The sequence below is a fragment of the Aspergillus affinis genome (genome assembly GCF_023601865.1).
Source record: "Aspergillus affinis strain CMG 70 chromosome Unknown NODE_121_length_108513_cov_85_085119, whole genome shotgun sequence".
In the NCBI taxonomy this organism is placed as follows: Eukaryota; Fungi; Ascomycota; class Eurotiomycetes; order Eurotiales; family Aspergillaceae; genus Aspergillus; species Aspergillus affinis.
Window position 1 is genome coordinate 1 of NW_026515902.1, and position 13,154 is coordinate 13,154.

Consider the following 13,154-nt stretch of genomic DNA (forward strand, 5'->3'; position numbering starts at 1 on the left):
GAAGTCATGTGACGTCTAAATTTGGTTAGATCATTCGCGGTTAGGTTTACGTAAGGGTCGTGGTGACCTGCGTCCTGGAGGTGAACCTTGGTTCCGACCCTGCCTGGTAGATTTTTTTTCGAGAAGTTCCGTTGTTGTTGTCCTTCGCGGCCTCAGGCAGAACATTCTCAGAAAAGATACTCTCACCGCCCAGTTAGCGCGATAAACGTCGGGCAGAAAAAAAAAGTTGCCCGCCTTGGAATATATGGACCGCTCCGATAGTATCGACCTTCTCAATCTTCATCCAGAAATAACGAACACCATTATATCTACCAAACATCATCATGGCCAAGCGCAAGAGAGAGGAAACCTCCAAGGAGTCTCGGGCTCCAGCTAAACCATCCAAGACCGTCAAGCCTGCCACTGCCACTGCCACTTCGAAAACTTCCGCATCCTCGACGGCAGATACTTCGGCGCTCACGCTGCAAATCATCACGGGTTCTTACGATCGAATCCTCCATGGCTTCACGGCCGGGGTCTCGTCCAACTGTTTTTCGTCTGCGGAATCTAAAGACACTAGCGCTAAACCCATACAATTCACGGATACATTCCTTTTCGAGGCTCATTCCTCCGCCATCCGATGCCTGGCCTTGTCTCCTCTGTCGAAGACGGAATCCACCGACGAGGCGCAGAGGATCACTCTGGCGACTGGTGGAACCGATGAGCGCATCAACCTTTACTCTCTATCCATGGCCCCTCCCGCAGTGAACGACCAGTTTCCCTCTATCCCAACTCTCAGCGGTAACAAGATCCTCGAAAACCCTAAGAATCGGGAACTGGGGTCGCTTGTTCATCATTCGGCCAGCATATCTGCCCTGTATTTCCCATCTCGCTCGAAGCTTTTGACCGGTTCTGAGGACAACACCATCTCCATCACCAAGACTCGTGATTTTACCGTGGTGTCTACTATCAAGGCGCCCCATCCCAAGGTGCAAGGAAGGCCCAGCGGAGACACTGCTCCGCTCGGGGGCTCGCCTTCGGGTGTCAATGACTTCGCCGTGCATCCGAGTATGAAGCTGATGCTGAGTGTTGGAAAGGGGGAAAAATGTATGAGACTTTGGAACCTGGTGACGGGAAAGAAAGCAGGCGTGTTGAACTTCACCCGGGAGATGTTGCAGGGTGTCAAGGAAGGTAAATGGAGTACCGGAGAGGGAAGGAAGATTGTTTGGAACACCAAGGGCGATGAGTTTGCCGTCGTGTTCGAATGGGGTGCCATTGTCTTCGGAATTGTATGTCACATTGTCCTCCCTGGCCCTAACTGCCATCATTTAAAATCTAACCGTTCTGCCAGGATTCGGTTCCCATCTGCAGGCTCATGCCCAGCCCCCGGAGCAAACTTCATCAGATCAAGTATGTTCCTCTAGACCCATCAGTCGAGGACAGTGAAGAGCTACTCGCAGTCTCGACTGAAGACGGAAGGGTTATCTTCTACTCCACCAAGAAGACACAGCCCGCCGAGAACGACCCAGACTGCTCGATTCCGCTTGCCGAGTCTGTCGCTCAACTTGGTGGACGAGCCCACGGCTTCTCCGGAAGAGTCAAGGACTTTGAGATCCTCAGTCTCAGGGACCAACCGTCGCTGCCCAAGGATGATTTCCTCGTGGTGACCGGGAACAGTGAGGGGATTGTCCGTATTTGGTTGCTCCGCGGGGAAGAGCTCGTTGAAAAGAAGGCAAACAAGAAGAGCTCGAAAAAGTCCAAGAAGGAGGACGAAAAGAGCGCTACAGTCGCGCAAGTTGGAAAGTTCCTGAGCGAGGTGAAGACGGACAATCGGATTACCTGCTTGAAAGCGTTTGTTATGTTGCCTCCTGAAGATCCGTCGACGCTTCAGGTCCCTGAAGATGACTCCGAGGAGGAAGAGGAAAGCGATGATGTTTCGGAGAGTGAGAAAAGTGACGAAGAATAAGGGCCTTAGCCTTGCATGATTGCTTAGATATGTATACCCTAGGTTCCACATGATGGGAGTATGTGTACGATTAAGGTGCACGCCCTGTCTAAAAAAGATTTGTAATTATTCCATCTCATGTCCGATTTCTTTTTTTTGCCAGTAGCCATGAATCTTCACACATTCCCTCTACTGTAAGCTCGCATTAGGACCAGTGGTTGACTCGTTAGTTAACTAACTATCAGTTCATTGTTCGGATGAGTCATCCGAGGGAATGTGGTGGCCTGAGGCAGAATCAGCTGGGAAGGGTAACAGAAACTGTGAACCAGAATAAACCCCATATTGATGTAAGTTTTGTAGAAATACTCCCAGTAATGTCCATCATCAAGTCAATCACTAAATCATATATCTTCTCAACCAAACACCATAATCCCTTCCATGAGTCAGATCGTAGCATGTAAATCGGCAGAAAAAAAAAAAAAAAAAGGCGGCGTCCACCGCCCGCACGCACTCCACTGCACAAATCAGAGAGAGAACCCCACTGACCGGCCAAACCCAAGCCCAAAGGCCATACCGAAGTATCAGATCGCCTCCTCCAGCAATTTTCATCCACACCCCCTCCACCCCATTATTTACGCTACGGCAGTGACTCCGACACCGTCACTTCCTCCCTCCTCCCTACCTTAATTCTACCTGTCGCTGTTTCTGGATATCCTATCGCAATCATGGCTACCAACGGCGATTTCTCCGACGAGGAGTCCCAGCCTGGCTCCCCCATGCTGGATGCGAACGGTCCTGATGACATCGAAGAGCAGGAGGCTCTTGACGAGAAGCCGCCCAAGTCTGCGTTGAAGAATGCTGAGCCCCCTCTTGCTCATCAGAAGCGCCCCGAGCTGCCCGAACAGCCCAACCCGGACACCCTCGACCTGTCGACGTTGACTCCTTTGTCGCCTGAAATTATCGCGCGCCAGGCCACCATCAACATTGGTACCATCGGCCACGTCGCTCACGGGAAATCCACGGTGGTGAAGGCTATCTCGGAGGTTCAGACTGTCCGATTCAAGAATGAGCTGGAGCGGAATATCACGATCAAGCTGGGTTATGCCAACGCGAAGATCTACAAGTGTGACAACGCCGAGTGTCCCCGGCCGACATGCTTCAAGAGTTTCAAGAGTGAGAAGGAGGTTGACCCGCCGTGTGAGCGACCCGGATGCGCAGGCCGGTACCGCCTGCTGAGACACGTTTCGTAAGTGACCTTTGTTGCCGTGGACAGGGTTTGGAGGAGTGTTTGATACTGACTGCTTTTTTTCCCTGTCCAGTTTCGTCGACTGCCCCGGTCACGATATTCTCATGAGTACTATGTTGTCAGGTGCCGCCGTCATGGACGCTGCCCTTCTATTGATTGCCGGAAACGAAACGTGCCCCCAGCCCCAGACGTCAGAGCATTTGGCGGCCATCGAAATCATGAAACTCAGCCATATCATCATCCTGCAGAACAAGGTGGATCTGATGAGGGAAGACGGTGCTCTGCAACACTACCAGTCGATTCTGAAGTTCATCCGTGGTACTGTTGCCGATGGCTCCCCCATCATTCCCATCTCCGCGCAGCTGAAGTACAACATCGACGCTGTCAACGAGTACCTCGTCTCCCACATCCCGGTCCCCATGCGTGATTTCACCGCTTCGCCCCACATGATGGTCATCCGTTCCTTCGATGTGAACAAGCCCGGTGCCGAGATCGAGGAGCTGAAGGGTGGTGTTGCTGGTGGTTCCATCCTCACCGGTGTGCTCAAGCTGGACGACGAAATCGAGATCCGTCCCGGTCTCGTCACCAAGGACGAGAATGGCAAGATCCAGTGCCGTCCCATTTTCTCCCGGGTCGTCTCCCTGTTCGCCGAGCACAACGACCTGAAGTTCGCAGTCCCCGGTGGATTGATTGGTGTTGGTACCCGCGTGGATCCCACCCTGTGCCGTGCTGATCGTCTCGTCGGTTTCGTCCTGGGTCACCGTGGACGTTTGCCTGCCATCTACACTGAGATTGAGGTCAACTACTTCTTGCTCCGCCGACTCCTGGGTGTCAAGACCTCCGACGGCAAGCAGGCCAAGGTTGCCAAGCTCAGCAAGAACGAGGTTCTCATGGTTAACATCGGTTCTACGGCTACCGGTGCTAAGGTGCTTGGTGTCAAGGCCGATGCGGCCAAGCTCAGCTTGACCAGCCCTGCCTGTACCGAGGTTGGTGAGAAGATTGCCATCAGTCGGAGAATCGACAAGCACTGGCGTCTGATCGGGTGGGCCAACATCGTTGCGTAAGTTATCCTCCCGTGTTCCACTTCCATTTATTCCTAGATGAGTGAAATACTGACTTTGTGCCCAGTGGTAACACCCTCGAGCCTATCCTGAACTAAACGAATTCTCTTTTCTCGTCTTATTGTTGATTGATTGTACACTCGGCTCAGTCCGGCCGGGCCATGGTTGAGAGAGATGGAGGGTTCCGAAGGCTGTTGGACTCCCAGTCTCTAACAGCAATACCGGGCGGTCAAAGCTCGAAAGGGAAAAAAAAGGTTTTTTTTTTTTTTTTTTTTTTTTATATTACGGTCATGAAAGGGGGCGTCGGATTACCCATGAATAGAGAACGCAGGATATCCTGAGTCCGTCTCATTCGCCTGCTGGAGGCTTCAATCCACCATCGTGGCCCCAATGCAAAGCTTCCCAAGAGGGTCCCGGAACCTCCCTGTCCCAGCAGGTGGCAAGAGACGGATTTGGAGGATGAGTTAACATGGATGGAGTAGAGAGTTACTCCTTTTTGACGTGTGTTATGACGCAGTTTTGTGGGAAAAATTTATTTCATTTGTTTATTTTTTTATCTTTATTTTTTGTGAGTTCATTCGTCTGTTCGACCGGCATGGACCTATGTAGAAACGATATAGGGAAACAACGAGATGCTATGGAGAATTGATGATGTTTGCATTGGCGACAAGGGATGTCTTAAGCATGTCGAAGTTGATGTAGTCCGGAGCATTCCCCTGCATGATTTGCAGCACAGTGGAGTCCGGGGGATGACTAAGTCCGATCCATCAAGTTACCAGTTGGTCTCACTGAATCTCCCCTTCCACCTCTTTGTTTGGAGATTCAACCAACGCTCCACTCAGCACTTTCTCCAGATCCCTGGTCCCTGTGCTGTGTGTCTCATCATGTATATCCTCGAGGTATGCTCTCTCCGTCCCTGTTACTCTCAGCTAGAGCTGTTCCGCATCTATGGGAGCGCAAGCTAATTCAGCCCTACCCCGTGTTATAGCAACTGGCGCGTCTGCTGGACCGCCCCCTCTTCCCCTGGAAGAATGTCCTCGTGGGCTTTTCCTTGGGCCAGTTCATTCTTGAGGGGCTTCTTTCCTTCCGTCAATATAAGGTGTTGCAACGGACCAAGCCTCCGCAGGTCTTGAAGGAAGAGGTGTCCCAGGAGGTCTTCGATCGCAGTCAGGTAAGCATCTCGACCAAGCTGGAAGATTCGCATCTAACAGGACATTCTCGTCGTCTAGTCTTATGGCCGCGCCAAAGCCAAGTTCGGCTGGGTCGCTGGTCTTTACGGTCAAATTCAGAATCTTGCATTTATCTATGGCGATATTCTCCCCAAACTCTGGGGAGTTAGCGGTCTTCTTTTGGCACAGTACTTCCCTTCTCGGCTCCAGGGCGAAATCTCGCAAACGCTTCTCTTCATCTTCGGGTTCAACATAATCAGCACGGTCCTGTCTCTGCCGATCTCGTACTACAACACGTTCGTTCTCGAGGAGAAATTCGGCTTCAACAAGCAGACTTTCAAGCTGTGGGTTTCGGATATGCTCAAGGGTCAGATGCTCGGTATCGTGTTGGGAACCCCCATCATCAGCGCCGTGCTCAAGATCGTTCAGAAGACTGGTAACTCGTTTTTCTACTACCTGTGGCTCTTCGGCGTCTTCGTCCAGGTCTTCGCCATTACTATCTACCCGATCGTTATCCTGCCGTTGTTCAACAAGCTGTCCCCTTTGGAACCTGGTCCCCTGAAGGCTGGTGTTGAAGCTCTCGCCAAGAAGCTTGAATTCCCCTTGAAGGAGCTGCACGTCATCGATGGAAGCAAGCGGAGCGCCCACAGCAACGCCTACTTTTACGGACTGCCCTGGAAGAAGCACATCGTCATCTATGATACTTTGATTGAGAAGAGCGAGCCCGAGGAGGTGGTCGCCGTTCTTAGCCACGAACTCGGTCACTGGAGTCTAAGCCACACTACGAAGCTATTTGGTATCGCTCAGGTATGTTTGCGCGAAGAGTCGCGAACTACAGGCTCGTGCACAGGAATCAGCTAACTTTCAAAAACCAGTCCCACATGTTCTACATCTTCGCCCTCTTCTCGGTTTTCGTGAACAACAAGTCTTTGTATCAGTCCTTTGGCTTTATCAAGGAACAGCCCATTATGATTGGATTCCTTCTGTTCTCCGACGCTCTGGCACCCATGGACGCTGTGGTCAAGCTTCTCATGAACATTCTCAGCCGCAAGTTCGAATTTGAAGCCGGTATGCCATCTTCTTTATGGCCAACACTTGTGTCACAATATACTGACAATGCCACAGATGCCTTTGCCGTGAAACTCGGATACTCCAAGGAGCTCGCGCAGTCCCTCCTCAAGCTTCAGATCCAGAACCTGAGCACCATGGATGCCGACTGGATGTATGCCAGCTACCATTACTCCCACCCCATCCTGTCGGAGCGCCTTAAGGCTCTCGGCTGGGAGGGTGAAAAGGTCACCAGCAAGGAGGCCGACAGCGAGGAACCCGTTAAGGCAGCTGACCGAGAGCTGTGAGGGGAAGTCATGGGTAATCTTTGCTATTCTTTTTTTCGTTCTTTTCGGGTATGTTGTTTGTTCCGAGAGGTTAGGGTGTTTGGAGGCGATTAGTATAAATGGATGGCTCGTTTGGGTTCGTGGAGATGTTGGAAAACCCAGTTGGATGGGAGTAATAAAATAAACAATAAGAATCGAATATAAAGCCACAAGAAGAACTCCGTATACATCATGATATCGAATCACCCAAAAAGACAAATGCGCCTATACCATATGCACAGCTTATTTTATAATCCTAACAGCAGAAGCAGATCGCTCAACCCATCCATCCACAGCGTCCCATCGCAGAACAGATGCCAAATGAGCGAAGCGCTGATTCACACCCTCCGCAAATCTGTCCACTCCATTTATGCCGCATTGTTGGCCTTGGCCTTCTTCTCGGCCAGTCTGCGCTCCTTCTTCTTGCGCTTTCTCTCTTCCTTGTCGAGGCCTCCGGCGCCATCGTCTTCGTTCAGTTCTTGTTGCACCGCGTCGACCTCCATTGAATCCTGCTGCTCGTCCCCATTCACCTCTTGCTCGAACTTCTTGGCATCTTGCCAGTCTCCGTTATCTGCCCCAGGTGGCTGCACGGTTCCCTCCTCCCCAACGATGCTCAAATCCCGACCCAGCACCTCCCCGGCAAGACCGGCCTGCACGCGCTTCAAGTTGTGGAGGATGAGGTTGGGAGCTGCGGCGGTGGAGCGCGAGACGGGTCCATGTTCGCTGATTCCGGCGTTCGGTTGCATAGCAGGATCCGTGTTAGCGCGGTCAAGGTACGCAGCCAGGAAGTCGTGCGCTGCGGATTGAGAGATCGGGGTAGAGGAGCGGATGGTGGTAGGTGGGAGGGCCGAGGGTGCGGTGGCCATGATGCTTGCGATGGGGGAGGAATTGACGCGTAATGGTATCGTGTGGAAGAAAAATATTTAAAAAAGCCAAAGGCGTAGGCAATTCTCTGGATTCGAGTTGAAGATCTACAAGTTGTGGCCGAGACTGAACTGAAAGTTGAACCGCAGCGAAACTCGAAAAAGACAAAAAAAAAAGGCTGCACGTGGTCCGTGCACTGCGGAGTTCCCAATTCGATCATTTCACTTCAACCTCATCTTCGTCTTCCTCTTTCCCGTCTCCCCTCTGACCTGGCACTCGTCCATCCTCCACAACTACCCCCTCGCAATCCCCTCAACATGCTCTGTTTCCGCTGCAGAGCCCTGCCCTCCGCTCTGAGGAGCTTCTCCTCGTCCACCCTCTCCCGGTATGTTCCACCACATCAGACCACGACAACTCCCGTCCTTTCCCTTCCCTTCGAATGCCTTAAGACTAATTGAAAACAGGACCTCCTCACAAATCTCCTCGCCTCTTCGCTCCCTGTCAACTCCGCTCTCTGGCTTCCGCACCCAAACACCGAGCCTCGTCTCTCTCCGTCCCGCGCTCCCCTCCATCAACGCCACGACTCCGCTCACCTCCACTCTCCAATCTCGCTCGTTCTCCGCGAGTGCCTCCCTCGGCGTCAAGCGCGATACCTACAACCCATCACGACGGGTGCAGAAACGTCGTCACGGATTCCTGGCGCGGTTGCGGTCGCGCGGAGGTCGAAAGATCATTCTGCGTCGGAGGGCCAAGGGAAGGAAGAACATGAGTTGGTAGATAGAAATGGGCTTTCGCCTTTTTGTGTTTTCGCGTTTTGCTGGTTTTCGAAATATGAACAGAGTATTGGGGTATGATGTTCTTTCTGCTGGATAGTCACGGATTTTTTGTTTTTGTTTGAGTATTGTATGGCCGTCTTTTTTTTTAAGTTTATTTGTCTCCGAGAGTGAGATTGGAGGCTGAGGTTGGCCTGTCTACCTAGGTAGGAAGCGCTGTTTCGTGGCCGCTGTATCTACGGTCTGGTCGAGCCTCGTGTACCATATATACATATGTTTGATATAGAACTGCTGATCATTGCGTTGTTTCTTGCAAGTCATCTGGGATCATCGTTTAGTATGATGTCAGAGAGGCCAACATTTATAGAGAACCCTGCACGACTGCTCCATGAATAACCCAGGTGCCAGTGTCGAACATCCAGTCAATTGGTTCTTCTTTACTGTAAAGGTATCTATATACACTGCCAGGTTTTTCTCTACCGAGATTATATTCACCCCCTTGGTCTCTTTGGTCTAGGTGTTTATGTTACGTGATAGTGATAAGTGTATACCTTCCGAGCACCGTCCATCCATTTCCCGTGATAACCAGCCTGATTCGTTATTTTTATAAAAGCATCACTCATCATCTTCGGAATCATCGTCATTGTCATCCTCTTCGGATCCGGTTTCATATTCGTCATCGTCGTCGTCGGACTCTTCGTGGTCGTCGCCAACCTTCAACCCGTAGTCGTCCTCGAATTCCTTGAGCGCTTGCACCTTGGGAGTGAATCCAGAGGCTTCGAGGGCTTCCTTGATGGTCTAGAATCCGAAAGTTAGTATTGAATAGATGTTGAACTTAGAACTTAGGTGGGGGGGGGGGAACGAACCGTCTCAAGCATGGTCGTACAGGTGATCACGATGTTGGCCGTGGCCGGGGCGAACACCGGCAGAATGATGTCCTGCAGAGCCTTCTTGATATCTTCGACGCCGATGTCCCGCACTTGCTTCAGCATCTTCTCCTTGTAGTCAGTCGGGAGCTTGCGGATGACCTGGCGAATGAAACTGCCCTGGGCTGCACCGGCGATGGTCGCCTGCTCATTGGCAAAGCTGACCACGATGCTGCTGATCGCGCCCTCCAGCATCAAGGGGTCGAACGGCTGGGCGCCGGAGAGGTGGTCCTTGACGATCTGCTTGCTCGACTCAAATGCCTTGTGCGCATTGGGCGATCGGTACACGTCGAAGTTAACGAAGCCGGTGTCGATGTTGTAGGCGAAGTTGGTACCGTATGCCAGACCCGTACCGCGAACCGCCACCCACAGAGGACCCTCGACCGCGTTCATGTAGGCAATTGCCACCAGCAGCGCGGGGAGCCTCGGGTCATCGTACGAGTCGAGACCCCGAGCCGTAGCGTAGGCAAAGGAGGAGTCGATCGTGGGCATGGGGACAACGAACGACTGTCCGCCCAGCTTCTGGCCGGTCTCACTCAGCAGGGGTCTGCGGGAGGTGATGGGCTGCAGTGGAACATGAGCACCTAGTCGATCAACGAACGATTTCCAGGCCGACACTGGGTTCTGGAGCTTCTCGAGGTCGGCAATGATCACGACCCTCATGTTCTCGAACTTGAAGAGAGCATTTCGAATCTCCTCCATGCGTGCGACAACCGTCTCCGGTTCTTCGGCCAACTGACGCTTGATGCGCTTGAGGTAACGTGCCTTCACCAAGGTGCTGCGAGCCCGTACAATCGACTCAGGCGCGTAGTGGACCATGACGTGCACGGCCGCAAGCATGTCGTCGCCGGAACGCTTGGAATCGGGGACATCGGATAGGAGACGACTGGTGATGGCGCGAAGTCGCTCCACGTCGAAGATAGAGCTCCACGAAAGCTCCTGGAGCCAGGCAATTGCCGTGCTGTATTTCTCCAACTCGACCTGGAAGGAAATGCGGAGCATTTCCGAGTTGCCCAGGCTTCTGGCCCCCTCCATGGAATAGCCCACGGTGTCTCTCTCCAACTCAACAACGACCTGTTCGAAGTTGATGGTCTTGCCATCACGTTGGACTGGAAGGTTGAAGAAGGCTTCCGTATAGATGGACAAGAGAGGTCGAAGTTGGACCGGCACAGACTGCGCCGAGATCAGAAGAGAGAGCTGGACGAAGCTACTGGGAATGTGCTCGAAGTGGATGAACAGGGGCATGTCAGAGCCGTCAGCGTCCACAAGCTTCTGAACCTTGTGCTCCGGGTGTCCGGCTTGCAAGGCAGTGCCTGAACGAGCCGTGGTGGTCTCCACAAAATGGATCGACTCGATCCCAGGGATCTTGAAATTCTCCAACATTTCCTTGGGGATCTCCTTGTCATTCTCGGCCTTGGCTTTCTCAAGCTTGTCGGCCAGCTCCGCCAATCCCTTCTCCCCAAGTCGCTTTTTCTGCTCCGCCACTCGAGTCTCCTCTTCCTTTTTCAGCGTGTCAGACATCTTCAACGACGGTACGCCAAGGATGGTGACATGAGTCGCATCGGAAATCCACTTCTTGATGAAGGTGCGCCATTCGACCTCAGTCCACTTCTCCAGCACATCGTACTCCTTCAAGGTGGCTACATCGAGCAGAGTCGAACCATCTCGCTTTCCGAACAGGAAGTCAGAGATGACATATTCTGCAAACTGAGAGGCAGAGCTTTCCGTGGAGAACTTCCAAGTACGCCTCTGCCGCTCAATGCACTCCTGGAGGTATCTCATGTCAAGCTCCTTCTGCATCGCATCGTTCAACACCTCGAAAAAGCGCTTCTCCACCTGAGCAAGCTTATCCGTCTCCACACTAGTGAGGGTGAAACGAATCTCTAGGCTAGGGTGATCTTCGGTGGTGTAGTAGACAGCGCTGGCGAGTTGCTCCTTTTCCACGAGGATGTTATCCAAGAGAGAAGCCGACGATCCAGCCAGGTACAGCAAAGCAACATTGAGTGCCCCAGCTGATTGACCGGTCAGTATTGATTTAGTGTAGGTGGTGGGTTGCAGGGGAACGCTTACTTTGAATAGGGTCTGTGCAGTCCGGTCCCAGGAATCTGATCTCTATTTCACCAAAAGATTCATCTTCCTCGGGGAATTCTACAGTCTGCACAATGGACTTCTCAAGCGGGGGAGCCTGCTTGGAGTCGACCCAAGGGCGCTTGAAGGGCGAGTCGGGACTAGGGATGACATCAAGGATGGTGTCCTCGAATTTGTCTAGTGTCTGCAGCATATTCTCGTGGTCTACTTCACCCGTGATAATCAGGCACAGGTTTTTGGGTTGGTACATCTCTCGATGGAAGGCTCGAATCCTCTCTGCGGTGAGGACGCGAAGCTGCTCCATCATACCGCCGGTTTCGTAGCGGAATCCCACACCCTCAGGGTAAGTCAACCGTCGAGCAGTCAGATCAATGAGCTCTGCGGAGTTATTCTGCACACCCTGCATCTCCGAGTACACAACTCCCGCATCGTTTCCGGTGCCATCAATGTGGTGCACCTCGGTATAGCAGCCTTCGTCGGTCAAGGTCGGAGCGATGACATGCTCCAGGTAGACGGGCAGGATTTGCGCAAATCCTTCCCAGCCGGCGGTGTCCAGGATATACGCTGTGTGGTCGGTCGCCGTCCACGCATTGGTGTTCGAGTAGACTCGCGTCGCGAGCTTGTCAAGAAACCCCTTGTATCTGTAGTTGCGAGATCCCATGAAACAGAGATGCTCCAGAGTATGAGGGGCTCCCGAGTCGTCGGCAATTTCGGTAGCCAGGACGAAGTAACCCGTTACCTTGGGGCCCTTCTGGTCAATGACCACGACCCGCATGCCAGTTCTCTCGGATTCATACTGAACAAACTCGCTCGGCGAATATTCGGGATTGAACTTTTGGAGTAGTTTGAAATGACTCTGGTGACTAGGCGACATAGTGAATAACGATCTTGAGGACCTCCGGAGTCGTTCTTCCACCCCAGATCTCGCAGTAGCTTCCTTAAACGATGGTCTGGGCGACGGTCAGTAATCCGGTTCAGGTACACGAGCGTTCCAAGAATTCGTAGAGAAAGAACCGGATACTAGACGAGAAAATAGTGTAGATCATGGGGATTATATGTGTGTTTAATAAGGGTACATTTGGTAGGTTCCCAAGCAATAAGACCGGGATGGTTTGGCGGTGGCATGCCGGGGTTTTTGGAGGGGTTTAAGGAGGGGCAGCTCTTTTTTTCTTCTTCCTTTCTTTTTGCTCTCTCTGGATGGAAAGCAGGACTGTCGGGAACTCACTGGGATCGAAATCGCGCCCTAGTCAGGCCTCGTGGAATAAGCCGAGACAACACTGTGGACGTTGCTTGACGGGCAAGGCTCAATGATGCAAGGACGTGGGCTGCTGGGGTTTAGAGCCCTTCAGGCCGTGACGACGTTCTGGAGTGGAGTCTGGGTCCCGTTGTTGGAATGATGAGGATCACCCGGTCAGCAGTCGGTCAGATATTCTCATAGATGGGATCCAGACAACGTCCTCGAGTAGGACAGGAAGGAATCTGGCAAGCGCAAAATCACGAAGAGAGGGAAGTTCTCCTCGTCGTCGAGTAAGCCAATTACTGTAATTGTTCCTGCTGGAGGCTTGTCTGCATTGGGCCAGGGCGGTGAGGGCGGTGAAGTCACATGGTGTTGACAGCGCGCTCGTTTCGCCCTCATCTTGTCGCCAACATCGTCCTTCAGGCATCTGCTGTCTCGGGTTTCTGAGCCTGCTTTGCTCTCGGTCGACTGAGATACCAAGGTTGACGTACGA

General features: G+C 52.5%; 5 protein-coding genes across 5 annotated transcripts; 3 read left to right on the forward strand and 2 right to left on the reverse strand.

The window, feature by feature from the left end:
• Positions 1–323: 323 nt before the first annotated feature.
• On the forward strand, positions 324–4,329 carry KD926_001116 (translation initiation factor eIF2 subunit gamma; the record flags this gene model as incomplete). Its single annotated transcript, XM_053104793.1, has 5 exons — positions 324–1,268; positions 1,331–1,922; positions 2,492–3,170; positions 3,244–4,230; positions 4,299–4,329. 5 exons carry the CDS (start codon positions 324–326, stop codon positions 4,327–4,329), a joined length of 3,234 nt encoding a protein of 1,077 aa, XP_052951927.1.
• Positions 4,330–5,115: 786 nt separating this feature from the next.
• On the forward strand, positions 5,116–6,755 carry KD926_001117 (zinc metalloprotease; the record flags this gene model as incomplete). The annotated part of the gene is made up of 5 exons (XM_053104794.1): positions 5,116–5,130; positions 5,220–5,402; positions 5,461–6,207; positions 6,276–6,468; positions 6,526–6,755. The coding sequence occupies 5 exons, from the start codon at positions 5,116–5,118 to the stop codon at positions 6,753–6,755; spliced, it is 1,368 nt and encodes a 455-aa protein (XP_052951928.1).
• Positions 6,756–7,141: 386 nt separating this feature from the next.
• On the reverse strand, positions 7,142–7,639 carry KD926_001118 (uncharacterized protein; the record flags this gene model as incomplete). The annotated part of the gene is made up of 1 exon (XM_053104795.1): positions 7,142–7,639. One exon carries the CDS (start codon positions 7,637–7,639, stop codon positions 7,142–7,144), a length of 498 nt encoding a protein of 165 aa, XP_052951929.1.
• A 315-nt stretch (positions 7,640–7,954) lies between these two features.
• KD926_001119 (mitochondrial 54S ribosomal protein bL34m) lies at positions 7,955–8,414 on the forward strand (the record flags this gene model as incomplete). The annotated part of the gene is made up of 2 exons (XM_053104796.1): positions 7,955–8,022; positions 8,102–8,414. 2 exons carry the CDS (start codon positions 7,955–7,957, stop codon positions 8,412–8,414), a joined length of 381 nt encoding a protein of 126 aa, XP_052951930.1.
• Positions 8,415–9,025: 611 nt separating this feature from the next.
• KD926_001120 (putative zinc metalloprotease) lies at positions 9,026–12,298 on the reverse strand (the record flags this gene model as incomplete). Its single annotated transcript, XM_053104798.1, has 3 exons — positions 9,026–9,208; positions 9,277–11,348; positions 11,407–12,298. The coding sequence occupies 3 exons, from the start codon at positions 12,296–12,298 to the stop codon at positions 9,026–9,028; spliced, it is 3,147 nt and encodes a 1,048-aa protein (XP_052951931.1).
• Between the last annotated feature and the right edge of the window lie 856 nt (positions 12,299–13,154).